The sequence below is a fragment of the Ovis aries genome, chromosome 3, assembly GCF_016772045.2.
Source record: "Ovis aries strain OAR_USU_Benz2616 breed Rambouillet chromosome 3, ARS-UI_Ramb_v3.0, whole genome shotgun sequence".
NCBI lineage: Eukaryota > Metazoa > Chordata > Mammalia > Artiodactyla > Bovidae > Ovis > Ovis aries.
In genome coordinates this window covers 61887598-61900908 of record NC_056056.1, presented here as the reverse complement: position 1 = coordinate 61900908, position 13311 = coordinate 61887598, and the positions used below count along the sequence as shown (strand labels likewise).

The 13311-nt window shown below is 47.4% G+C and overlaps 1 protein-coding gene across 1 annotated transcript; it reads right to left on the bottom strand.

Moving 5' to 3' along the window:
• Positions 1-162: 162 nt before the first annotated feature.
• Positions 163-8796, bottom strand: LOC101116298 (sulfotransferase 1C4-like). The gene is made up of 7 exons (XM_004005922.5): positions 8422-8796; positions 5778-5903; positions 4742-4839; positions 4326-4452; positions 3694-3788; positions 2313-2493; positions 163-1414 (listed from the first exon to the last, which is right to left on the bottom strand). Exons 1-7 carry the CDS (start codon positions 8573-8575, stop codon positions 1299-1301), a joined length of 897 nt encoding a protein of 298 aa, XP_004005971.1. The 5' UTR covers positions 8576-8796; the 3' UTR covers positions 163-1298.
• Between the last annotated feature and the right edge of the window lie 4515 nt (positions 8797-13311).

The window sequence follows — 13311 nt, the reverse complement described above, 5'->3', positions numbered from 1 at the left end:
TATAAGAAGTTGGCTATAGATTTCCTTGACTGATAAGAGTATTTCAGTTACTTAGTTCTCAGTTTTTGCCGTTTGGTGTGCATTGAAGTATTTAGCAACGTCCTTCTCTTGGAGAAAAAATGAGCAAATGAAAATTTAAATAAGCACAAAAGAGACAATACAGACCTCTAAGAGATTTAATGATACACTTTAATCTTAATCACATAAGAATTATGTGTGAAAGACTTCCAAAGAGCAGATGGTCCTTCAGGTTGCAGTATTGGCAGGAAGATGGGAGGCCTGTGCTGGTTAGTGAACTTGCTATGTATGATTTAAACTGGTGGGGAGAAAGGAAAGGAAACGTCTGGAGAAGGTGGGATGACAGTAAAGCTAGTTGGGGAGGGGAGGAGCCTGTGAGACGCGCTTGGGCCCAGCAAGGTGGCTCTCTGCTGGAGTTAGGAGGGGGTTTGGCAGCACGAAACCCAGCTGGCAGGCGGTTTGGAAGGTAAGTCACCCATGTCATAAGGTAAGTCACCCATGTAGCTGCCTTTGAATCGATGGCTAAAAATGCTTGGGATGTACCTTGTAGGCAGCAAACATTCAGAATCATCGAAAGATTCTGAGCTAAAGAGAAATGTAATGAGTCTTGTTGTGGGAAAAGAAGTTTGGCAGATGTATGATGAACAGAGAAACAAGTTATGTAGCTTATAGGCAAGGGAGAGGCTTCTGAACCAGAAGGGTGGCTGCAGAGGTAAGACATCCTGGAAATACACTGACAGGTGTTGCTGATGGATTAGAACACAGTTGAGGAGGGGCTAGAGAGAGGTGGGTCAAGGTGCAAGTCTGGGAGGGGTTGGCTGCGAGTGGGAGGGGAGTCCAGGGAAGTACAGAGGCAGAGGTGAGGGACAGGGGTAGAGGCACTGAAGGAAGAAGCCTGAAGTGAATGAGAACGTTTCAGGGGAAAATAGTCACCTGCAAGAAATAGTAACTATTGACACATTTTAGTGCTGTTTTTACAAATTTGCTTAAATCAACACTGAATCTGAAAACTTGAGTATATTCTTATGTGATGACCAGAGCATATTTAACGTGTTCACACGCGTGTGGTCTGTAGAAAACTGATGCATCACGATCATTAGTAAGGATGCCAGGGTTGCAAGTCTCCGCCTTCCACCTGGCCCCAACTACTGTTAGCTCCATCTTTTTTTAGTGTGAACAAAAGCAGACACAAGAAGCACTTAGTTCCTCCACCTGAATTCAATATCACGAGGTCAGGGCAATCAACATTTATACCAATTAAATCTGATGCTTTTCCTTCCTTAAGAGAATCGAAAGTGGAGAGTTAGAGTGGTGTCAGCCATGTTCTTCCTGTAATCATCATCAAATCTCTCGTTCTGGGCCACGGTGAAGTGGTTCTTCCAATCCCCGACGACCCCTGAAATAGTCATGGCAGGGAGTCAGTACTGTGGTGGGAGTGGGGTTGGGGGGTGTAGGGGAGGGGGTGCTGGGAGGGGCGGTTCTCTGTTCTCCTGCTCTTGTATGTTCTACCCCCTGCCCCGGAGACATTCCCCTGGCTGGCCCAGCAGGGTCTCCTCCAGGAGGGAGGAAGGATCACCTGTCTGGTTTGTGGGTCAGGAGATGGCGAGGTTGTATGAGCAGCAGGGCTGGGGGCCACTCTTGTGTGTCCTTCCTGCACATCAAAGCAAGTTCTGTGCCGACATGATGTTGCCCGCAGAACAAGCAGGGCCTGCTAGTGGAGGGACTGCACGTGCCATTTTGAGAAAGGAAGATTCTCCCCAGTTCTCCAGTTGCAATCCCTGTTACCTTTCCCAGGCTGGTTTTTCTCCATACTGTCATCTATTATCCTGCATGTTTTTTCATTTGCTTCCTTCTTTACGGCTAGATATAATATAACTTCCATGAGGGCTGGAGCTTTCCTGTGCTTTGTTCACTGCTCTGAACATTACCCAGAACAGAGCCTGGCACATAGTAGCCACTTGGAAAGTAGTTTTGAAAGAATGGCCCTTTCTGACAGCCTGGAACTCTCTATAAAGTGGATCTTTTGCTCCATCTGACTTGATTCTGTATCTTTTCACCTTATCAGCCAGAACTCCAGAGGGAACAGGAGGATACGCAGTTAGACCTAGACACCAAATCCCACTTTCCATTTGTGGCTGAATGTTAATTTCATCTGTGGTTTCTTAAATTGTTCTTTTCCCAGAATCCTTCATTATCAATCTTATTTTTCTTTTCTATAGAAAGGAAACTCCCCAGAGACTATGAAATATTGGACAGTTCCTTTAGGATTATGGCCAAAAGGAAACACTGAAAACCTTTTCTAATGAATGGAGAAATCGACTGGTTCATGAATTCAGCCGGAATCGATGTGTAGTTTGCCATCGGGTTCTGCTTCATGACGCTAAATGAAGTGTGGTGAACAATTTTATCCAGAACTTTATCATCTAAGCTCTTTCCAATAAATTCTGCCAGCTTCTGAATTGCATGCTTTGGGTTCTACGAGCAGAGTCAAAAGAAAAGACTTGGTATAAGATAATGTTTATCAATGAATAATAGTCTTAAGAGAATATTGAAATGAATTAATAAGAGTAATCAGCAACATGCCACAAGTTAAAATTTTTAAAAATCATATCTCACAAATGTTCAGCTTTTCAGAAATGACTTAGTTAGATGTGGTGACTCATACTGTTCTCTGTATTGCTGCTGCTGCTGCTGCTAAGTCGCTTCAGTCCGACTTAGTGACTCTTTTCGACCCCATGGACTGCAGCCCACCAGGCCCCCCGATTCCTGGGATTCTTCAGGCAAGAACACTGGAGTAGGTTGCCATTTCCTTCTCTGGTTCTCTGTATTAACTAGAGTCTTTACACTGTTCTTGTTCTAACATGTCAACTGGGTCATGTTGGTAAGATGCTCGAAACACAGTGACCTGGAGTGCATGGGACATGCTCCATGGAGCAGTATGTGCAGGGTCAGGTCCAAAAGTCCTGCTCCAGCCCGTCCGATAAATGCCCCCAGGGGAGGCACTGAACTGGTGCTGAGAGCAGATGTCACAGTGGCTTCGGGGACCCGGCCACAGTGGCCTGTTTCCTGCTTCTGTCTGTGATGTACCTTTCAAAAATCAGGCTGTCAGTTACAAATCCAAGGACAGAGATTGTCATTCTGTACAGACCCAGTGGAGTCACAAAAGTGCTGGGTAGATGACCATTTACCATCAACTCTCATGACACCACCTCCTTCAGTCCTGATAGCATCTCTTGGAGTGTATAACCCAGAACTTGGGTTCGAGAATCCATAGTGTTTCCCACTGCACCAAATTTCTTAAACTGTTTCTTGAAACTCCGTCATTCCTCTAACACTAATAAAAAAACCCCAAAATGTACTAGAAAGTTTTTTTCCTTCTAATGGGAATTTTAGAATACACACCGCAAGGGGGGAGAAAAAGCATCACTCATGTTTGCCATCCTCTGCCTGTAAGGAAAAGGTATCCCGCAGCTCAGAGTTCTAGGAAGCTCAGGTGAGACTGTGATATGGAAACTCATGACGTGCCAGGTGTGCTGTGATGGGTGGATGGGGCAGCCAGCGAAACACAGCATCTCCTGTGCCCGACTGCAATCTGAGGGTCCCCGATGGGGTGCACGCATTGCAACTGAAGCATTTATGGTCAAGTGGGGACTTGGTAGGTGGCCTGGTCCTCACCTCCTTCATGTCCTCATAGAAGAGGTAGAGGATGCGGTGCTGGTCCTTGGCGTGCCACCAGCCCTTCACATGGTCGAACCAGGAGCCCCAGCACACTGCAGGATGGGACCAGAAGCAGGGCAGTGAGTCACAGAAACCCAGTGACAAGTACACCCCCCATCCCCACCCCAGCCCTGGGAGGAGGATCCTGAAGGGAGGAGGCAGGAGGTCACCCTGGTGATTCCTTTATGGTAAAGCCAGCCAAGGGAAATCAGTCCTGAATATTCATTGGAAGGACTGATGTTGAAGCTGAAACTCCAATACTTTGGCTGATACTGATGTGAAGAGCTGACTCATTTGAAAAGACCCCAGTGCTGGGAAAGATTGAAGGCAGGAAGTGAAGGGGCTGACAGAGGATGAGATGTTTGGATGGCATCACTGACTCAATGGGCATGAGTCTGAGTAAACTCTGGGAGTAGGTGATAGGTAGGGAGGCCTGGTGTGCGGCAGTCCATGGGGTTGCTAAGAGTCAGATACAACTGAGTGACTGAACTGAACTGAAAGCCAGCAGAGCCCCTGCTGTTCTCAGAAACTGACACCTTTTTTGTAGACTGCTTGTGGATTTTGAGACAGGATGGAAACCAAGCGCTCACCTTTCCCAGTCAGAAAACTCTCAAAGTATTCTTCCCAGGTGCCTGGAGCAGGAAGGTTTCTATTCATCCTGTGGAAGTGGTAATAAGACACCATGTTGTCCTTGGGATTCCTGGCTACATAGATTATCTAGGAGTGGAGAGAGGAAGGGGAGAAGCAAAACCAGGATTAGAACAGCAGACAATGACGTGAGGGTGGGCGTATTCCACACAGGTGGGTGTTCCTGATGCTGTGTTTCTGTGCTGTGGCTTTTGTTGGAGATGGAAAGGATTCATGTCAATCTGCGTATTGATGACATGTGACCAGTGGACTTTTTGCTTCTGTTTTTAATTTAACAAGTGACGTGTTTTAAGAGGAAATTGAAGACCAGTCTGAGTTCCTTCTAAGGGGCCAAATCTGCATTCCTTTGGCTCCCTACCTTACAGTTTTTCTCCAGGAAAGATGGTGGCAGCAAGTGGAAGGGGAGATGTGTCTTCAACATCCGGGGTGAGGTCATTGCATTCGCTTGTTCCAAGCCTGTGAAATTAGTTTTCAACAACTTTCCATTATTTTTCTCCATTTGCTTCAGAAACTTGCTGCCCCATTTTTACTACATTAGGAACACTCCAGACCACCTGTAACTCTCTGTGGCTTTCATATGAGAGAATGGGGTTTTTGGCTAGAGCAGTTTTTATTTTTGCCACATAGTTTGTGGGATTCTAGTTCCCCAGCCAGGATTGAACTCATGCTCCCTGCAGTGAGAGCATCATCTTAACCACTGGCCACCAGCAAAGTCTCTAGAACAGCTTTTAACCATACAATAAACCAAATAAATAAGAACCTAAAAAATTCAAAGCCTTCCACCATAAAATTATCTTACCTAGGCTCATCTTTGTGGAATGAGTTTAATTTCTAATTGGAGAATCAAAACTTACTTTATTTTTTTAAAATTTAGTATTTATTTTTATTTTATTATTTATTTATATTTATTTGGCTGCACCAGGTCTTAATTGTGGCATGTGCATTCTATTTTCCCTGACCAGGGATTGAACCCAGGTCCCTTGCATTGAGAGCTCAGAATCTTAGCCACTGGACCACCGTTAAGTCCCTTAACTTACTTTTGTATGAACAGAAACTCAGTTAGAAAATGTCTGAAGTATAGCCATAGCCAGACAGTGAAAAAGAGTCCTGAAGTCCACTGATGGTGGTTTGAACACCTGGGATTCTGAAAGGGCTGCTGTGCTTAGTCACTCAGTCATGTCCACCAGGCTCTTCTGTCTATGGAATTCTCTAGACAAGAATACTGCAGTGGGTTGCCATTTCCTTCTCTAGGAGATCTTCCCAACCCAAGGATGGAACCCACGTCTCCTGCATTTGCAGGTGGATTCTTTACCACAGAACCACCTGGGAAGCCTGAGAGGGCTGCTGGCTAGTACGTCTAGACCTGGGGTCAGGTGCAGCCGTGATGTACTCACCAGATCCTAGGGAAGGGATTATCCACTCGATGAAGGGAAATCGCTCATGTGTGGGTGCCCTCTGGCTTTGGTTGACATCACCCCCGTTTTGTATCAAGTCCACAATCTCCTGCGTCCACGTTGTTCCTTGTTCCATGGGTAAGAATAGGAGGCACAGACATTATCTCCTGCATTTCTTAGGATGTGAGCAAATACTCGTTACAGCAGCTGTGTGAACACTGAAGCCTGCTTTATAGTGGAATTCAGAAAACATCCTTGTTTGTTTACATCTTGTGTTATCATAATATGGATTTTTAGGCAAACACTCCAGTTTGGAGTGGACATAAGATTCATAAATAGACAGTTCTTCTTTTCTCTGTCACAACCATTCATTAGGATTGTGATGCTACTGAGTTGGTGGCATTGTTCCTTAGAAAGGTGGAGTGGAAGTCTTTCTCTCCCAGCTGTGATGTGGGGTCATCCCTGTGTGATCTTCAGACTGTTTCCCAACTGCACAGCCTGAGGTTTCCCAAGTGCAAAGCCAGGAGGCTTTGTTGTGTGTTGGCTAAATGAACAAGTGATTAGGGCTTAGTCTCCGCGTTCACGCTGTCCTGTTTTCCCTGAAGGCTAGAAAGTACATTTCCTAGGCTCCTTTGCCACTAAGATTCTGAATACCCTGAGACTGATTTACCTTCTGAGAGTTAAAGGAAGGAGACAGAGGTCTGAGGGTGGCCCCACCGGGTACAAGATGTGTGGAAGCCACTCCACACATCTGGATCAAGCTCAGAGCTCGATCCAGAAGCTGCACCCCCACTACCCCTGGAGGAGGGCTTCCGTCTCCAGTTTCGGTCACTTATATGGGCCCCATCCTGACTAGTGTGGGGGCTACTACCTATTTTGCAGCCTTGAAGACCTGTTGAATCAGATGTCTGACCACGTCTATGTCAAGAGGAGATTGAATAGCAGTGGTGTTTTATTTCCTAGATGAGTTGGTCTCTAATATTATCTGGCACCAACTCTTCATTACGGGTTAAAGGACCAATATTTCTTTAGCTATCAACTCAAAGGAAGTTAGACTCATTTGTACTAGTTTTGTGTGTTTACTATGAATTTTGGCGGCTTCCTAGGTGGCTCAGTGACAAAGAATCAGCCTTCCAAGCAGGAGATGTGGATTTAATCCCTGGGTTGGGAAGATCCCCTGGAGTAGGAAATGGCAACCCATTCCAGTATTCTTGCCTGGAGAATTCCATGGACAAAGGAGCCTAGTGGGCTATAGTCCCTGGGGTTTCAGAGTCAGACATGACTTAGTGACTAAACAACAACTCTGAATTTATAGCCAAGGACTAACATTGGGGCAGGTTCCAGTGCAGCTGGAGGTTCAAAGTCAGCTGGTCCTTGGGGTCAGAGGTCAGTGATTCTACAATGCGTGTATCTCTGTTCAGTCACAAAGTGTTTAATATTCTGCTAAAAATCTAGGTGAAAACTTTTACATCATCTGAGGTTGTTTCTTGTTCCCTTTTATCAATACAGCCTTTATTAGCATATACAGTTTTCATGACTGATTAAATACTGCATTAGCTGGTAAGTGCTTTTCTATTGTTATTAGATTGTAACCCCTAACCCATGAAAACTCTAAATGAACCAAACTTTAATGCTCACTTTTGGTAGGTGGAAAAAGGTGAACGATTAAGCATTGCACTGAAATTATGGTGATAGAGTAGAATTGTGAGTGAAATAAGGCAGTGAGATGTGATTCCCCACCAGTGGTTACTTTCAGAAACTCACATTGAGAAAATTTTAATTCTGAACAAACTCATGAGAAGTAATCAGAAAGTCAGGGCTGATTTGAAATCAGTTGACACATGAGTCTAAGGCCCCATCTGCCTGCAAAGCCTTTTATCAAATCAATACAGATAAAGTCAAAGGGTGGGTGGAGTGTATGTGTGTGTGCCCATGAGTGAATGTAGCAGAAATTATTGACAGTTATTGATTTTGCAAAGAGCAAATGTGTGTGCAGTTGGGGTATGAGCTGAGTACTGTGTTTTGGTCTAACTGTAGATGCACACAAATAGCTGCAGAGAACTCCTCGTCCCAGCTCACCCCCAAATTTACATGACGCAGTGGCTGAGCTCAAGTTTGTCCTGTTTCTACAGTAACTTTGTTAAACTGATTATATTGAAATTAGAAAGCAGGTTCACAACATACCACCGGGAGGGTGGAGATGCAGAGAGTCGGCCTGGGACCCTGAGCAGGGGGACTTATGAGTTCAGCCTTGCAGAACATAAGCCCCCTTCTCCGCTCACCTACTCCCCCCCACCAGCTGGGGGTGCCCAGTCTGGCTCTGCTGTAAGGGCACTGGTAACAAGTAAATCAACAAGTCTGGCCCCTTCATTTCAGACTGTTTGATTTACTCTCTTGCAGGAAAGTAAACAACATGGTCTTCATGGGGAGTATTAAATTCTTAAGACGTGTAGGTCATTTTAACGGTTTTTGTGTGGTTCCCCCCGCTCCGCCCCTGTGATTTGTGTTGGCCTATCCCGCTGCCCACTCAATGGTTTTCTGCTCAAACCCCGGTGGGTTTCTCAACATCCTCAGTGCTGCGTCTTGCTTGCTTCTGTCCCTGCCCCTCCTCCCATCTCCCCTGTCCCTTGTCCCTCCCGCCTACCTGCTTTCGGGTAGGTAGAGATGAGCAGGTCGTCAGGCCTGGCTTGGAAGCTCCAGATCTGATCCCAGGAGTCACAAGTGGGCGTGGGCTGCAGGATGCCTTCCACATAGTCCACAGCAATGCGACTCACACCCTCAGATTCCAAAGCCTCCATCTTGTTCAAGGCCAATGTCAGGGGTCAGAAATTTTAGCTCGGGAAAGCGTTACCCTCAGACAGCTCAAAGCTACGTGCTTGGAGGCTTACAGACAGGGCAGGGCTGAGACCTCAGGCCCTGCCTGGAGTTGCCCGTCGAGGGGCAGCTGGCCTGGCCAGGGAGCAGCAACTCTGGCTTAGGACTTTGCACACAGCACTTCCAACGAGCTGTAGCCGCCTCTGGGAGGGGCAGTGACGCAGCTGCCTAGCCCTCTGCTCTGGGCTGCACCGCGATCGATCGCGGCTCCGGCTCCCCGCCCCCGGCCGTGTCCCTTGTGCCTTCAGCCGCTCTTCTGTGCCCTTAGCGATGGTCAGGGCCACCTCATTTGCAGCCCTCCTCTGCATTCACGAAATAATTCACAGATCTCTTTAATTCTTTCTTCTGGGAATTTTAAGCTCATTACAACGTGGCAGGAAATCTGCAGGTGGTCTTACAAGTTGCAGCGGAGGCTCACTTCCTTGAAAGGCTGGAAGGAAGTTTCTGTGCTGGCAACAGTGAGAGTTTAGACCCAACCTCCCAGCGCAGATGTGGGGGTGGGGGATCAGCAGTGTTATTTTTAAGACTGAAATAGAGGAGGCTCCAATAGGAATGATTCTCTTTCTGTTGTAGGCTGTTTAGTGTCAGTATCAGCCCTGGTCTGTTCACAGACAATAAAACATGTTTGTCCCTTAGAAGCCAAGTGGATACGAAAGCCACAGAGTTACAGAAGGCACATCCTCTGACTTTTTCTTCCTGGAGTTCACCATCGAGGCTCATGCCGGATCCCACCCCACCCCAACAACGCCTCCCCCGCAACCCCCGTGAGCCCCTTGTTATCCTAAAAGCCCTAGTGTTTATTTATGCTGCTTGTTCCCTTCCTTGGAATCATTCCTGGCTCCTGAGGTTTTGTTTTCTTTTCCCCCTCCTGTTTCCACCACAACCCTTCTTAGCTGACAGTTGCAAAAACAAAAGCAATCATAACCACAGTGAGGTACCATCTCATGTCAGTCAGGATGGCTGCCGTCAAAAAGTCAACAAACAGCAAATGCTGGAGAGGGTGTGGAGAAAAGGGAACCCTCTTACACTGTTGGTGGGAATGCAAACTAGTGCAGCCACTGTTCACTACAGAGAACAGTGTGGAGATTCTTTAAAAAGCTGGAAATAGAACTGCCATACAATCCAGCAATCCCACTGCTGGGCATACACACTGAGAAAAGCAGAATTGAAAGAGATCCATGCACCCCAATGTTCGTTGAAGCACTGTTTGCAATAGCTAGGACATGGAAACAACCTAAATGTCCATCGGCAGATGAATGGGTAAGAAAGCTGTGGAACATATACACACGATGGAATATTACTCAGCTATTAAAAAGAATGCATTTGAGTCAGTTCTAATGATGTGAATGAAACATGAAACTGGAGCCTATTATACAGAGTGAAGTAAGTCAGAAAGAAAAACACCAATACAGTATATTAATGTATATATATGGAATTTAAACACATGGTAACGATAACCCTATATGCAAGACAGTAAGAGACACAGATGTAAAGAACAGTCTTTTGGACTCTGTGGGAGAAGGCAAGGGTGGGATGATTTGAGAGAATAGCATTGAAACATGTATATTACCATATGTGAAGTAGATGACCAGTCCAAGTTCGATGCATGAAACAGGGCACTCAAAGCCGGTGCACTGGGACAACCCAGAGGGATGGGATGGGGATGTTGGGACACGTGTACACTGTGGCTGATTCATGTCAATGTATGGCAAAAACCACCACAGTATTGTAAAGCGAAAGCAAAAGCGAAAGCGAAGTCCTCAGTCGTGTCCAACTCTTAGCGACCCCATGGACTGCAGCCTACTAGGCTCCTCCATCCATAGGATTTTCCAAGCAAGAGTATTGGAATGGGTTGCCTAAATTAACCTCCAATTAAAATTAATTAATTGATTAAAAAAAAAAAACTCGTGAAAAAAAAAGCAAAGCAAGAGCAGACCCACCCAGCTCTGCTGCTTCTCCTTGCAGTATTATCAAGTACAGCTGGTCTTTGTTTCTAGTTCCTGATGCTGTGCCTCAAAAACCCTTGGGAGCTCCTCAGCAGTTGGAGCCTTTGGCTGTTTGTGTTGAGTCCCTGTGGACCCCACCTGGGTTGTCAGGGAGATCACACCTGCTGAACATGTGGATTCTTTTTGGGAGGGGCTGCCTGGAGGCTTCCTGAGGATGAGGGACAGGGCACAACAGCTCTGCCCCTTCTTACCCGAGAGCCTGACCCCTGCACATGTAGCATTCACCTGTCCCGATCTGTGTTGTCCATGTACGACACAACTGTAATTGTAGGTGTAGCACTTTCAGTGAGTTCTATTTATCATCATGGAACCTATAGGGGCATGGGGATGCTCCCCCAACCCCAACTTAGAGCAGGCTGATAGCAGCACAGATGGTCCACAAGGCTTGTGCTTGCATGTGAAGGGTGATGGGGGGATCTTGTGAAAGATTTTACCCTTGACCTGCAGGTCTGTGCTAACCCTGGGTCATCAGTGTCAAGACAGAATTGAGTTGAATGGACAGAGAACTTCCCTGGGATGCCTCCCCTGCCCCCAGCAGCTCCAGATGCTGTTCCTGTAGCAGGAGTCTCACTTCTTGCTTCAATCCCTTCCCACCCAGAGCTTCACAGCATCCCATGGGGGCTTCTAGGTGGGGACTTCTGTGGTACCCAGGACCTCAGGCCATGCATATTCCCTGCTCTGCAAGGCCAATGCCCTGTGCCCCCTTCAGTTCTTCTCTAATGTCCTCCCCAAAGTGCCCCCTTTGGAGAGCCTGTCCTTGATCTTGGGTGTCTCCCGCGTGCCTGATGGTGGCCCCTTCCTGTCCTTTGGGGCTGTGGTTTGAACTCAGTCCTGTGTCCTCCACTGCCCATGTCCATGCTGCGGGCAGCTCTGTGTCTGGTACGTGTGTCCTGGGCAGAAGGAAAGAGTGAAACTAACTGGAGAACCGAGGTTGAGGTCTATGGGGGCAACCGTGGCAAGAGGGGGAGGTTCAGGTGAGCCTGTGGCTTCAGCCAGTCTCTGTGATGACAGCCAGACGTGGACACTTGCCCCGAGCCCTGCACCAGCCCCCTCAGCCGAGGGTCAGACACAGGGTGCTGACTGCTCTGCCCCCACACCCCAACTTTCCTTTGTGGAAACAGGGATCATAACAGCCCCTGACCCTGTGAGTGACAGAGTGTGTTTACTGCTGGGCAACGGGGAGGGAGTGTGGTCAACAACCTTAACTGTGAGTAGCATCCCATGACTGTGACCTCGGGGGTTCCTGGGCCCTCCTTGCCCCTCAGCCTCCCTGTCGGCTGTTGGGGGATGGAGGGACACTTGGGATCAAGATTACCAGGTGGAATTCCTGGCCCTAGCATGCATTTGAAAAGACTTAGAAAAATCATCTATAATTTTTGGTTAAATTTCTCCTCTGGTCTTCATAGTCTGTGTGCCAGCAGCATAGAGAACTGGAGGCTTAGCCACATCCTGGCAGTTTTGTTTAGTCCCTTGTGTGCTGGGGACATGGGCTGAGACAAAACCGAGGGAAGCTGAAGGGGTCACGTGACTTGAAAAATTACCATGGCTGAGCAGATGTTTCCTGTTCTCCTTTGATGTTGTTCTGTCGCTAAGTCATGTCTGACCCCTTGTGACCCCATGGAGTACAGCAATAATACTTTCTCACAAATGCAGAAGAATTAAATAAATGTTGCACTTAGTTATAAAGTTGTCCGGTGCCAAGTCTGTGTATGGCAGACATTGTTTTGGAATTCCAAGCATCTGGGGTTGGACTGGTGCTGTCCCTCAAGAGTTGTGTAAACTTACAATTATTTAATCTCTTCTGGTGTTGGAGAAGACTCTTGAGAGTCCCTTGGACTGCAAGGAGATCCAACCAGTCCATCCTAAAGGAGATCAGCCCTGGGTGTTCTTTTGGAAGGAATGATGCTGAAGCTGAAACTCCAGTACTTTGGCCACCTCATGCAAAGAGTTGACTCATTGGAAAAGACTCTGATGCTGGGAGGGATTGGGGGCAGGAGGAGAAGGGGATGACAGAGGGTGAGATGTCTGGATGGCATTACCAACTCGATGGATGTGAGTTTGAGTGAACTCCAGGAGCTGGTGATGGACAGGGAGGCCTGGCGTGCTGCGATTCACGGGGTCGCAAAGAGTCAGACATGACTGAGCGACTGAACTGACTGACTGACTGACTGAGCCCTTTTAGTCTCACAGGATTAATAGAAGAGTTGGGGCGTGTCAGTCCTCCTGCAGTCTTGGCACGCCGCCCTGTCCTTCTCTGGTCCTCCCTGGTCCCTGTTTCCCGACTGCCCACTGGGCCTTCGATCCTGCATGGGCTTTCCCTGGTTGTGGGGAGCGGGGGCTACTCTCTAGTCGTGCTCTGAGAGCTTCTCACTGCGGTGGCTTCTCCTTGCAGAGCACTGGCTCCTGAGCTCAAGGACTTCAGTAGCTGCGGCTTGCAGGCTTGGTTGCTTCGCGGCATAAGGGATCTTCCCCGACTGGGGTCAAACCCACGTACTCTGCATTGGCAGGCACACTCTTAACCACTGGACCACTAGGGAAGCCCTGAACATAACTTTTTACATGTGCTGAGAAGCCAAAACGTTCAGGTGACTCTATTTGATGTTTTCTTCACTGCCTTGGTCTGGAAGTGAACCCAAAGTACCCCTGGAGTTTGC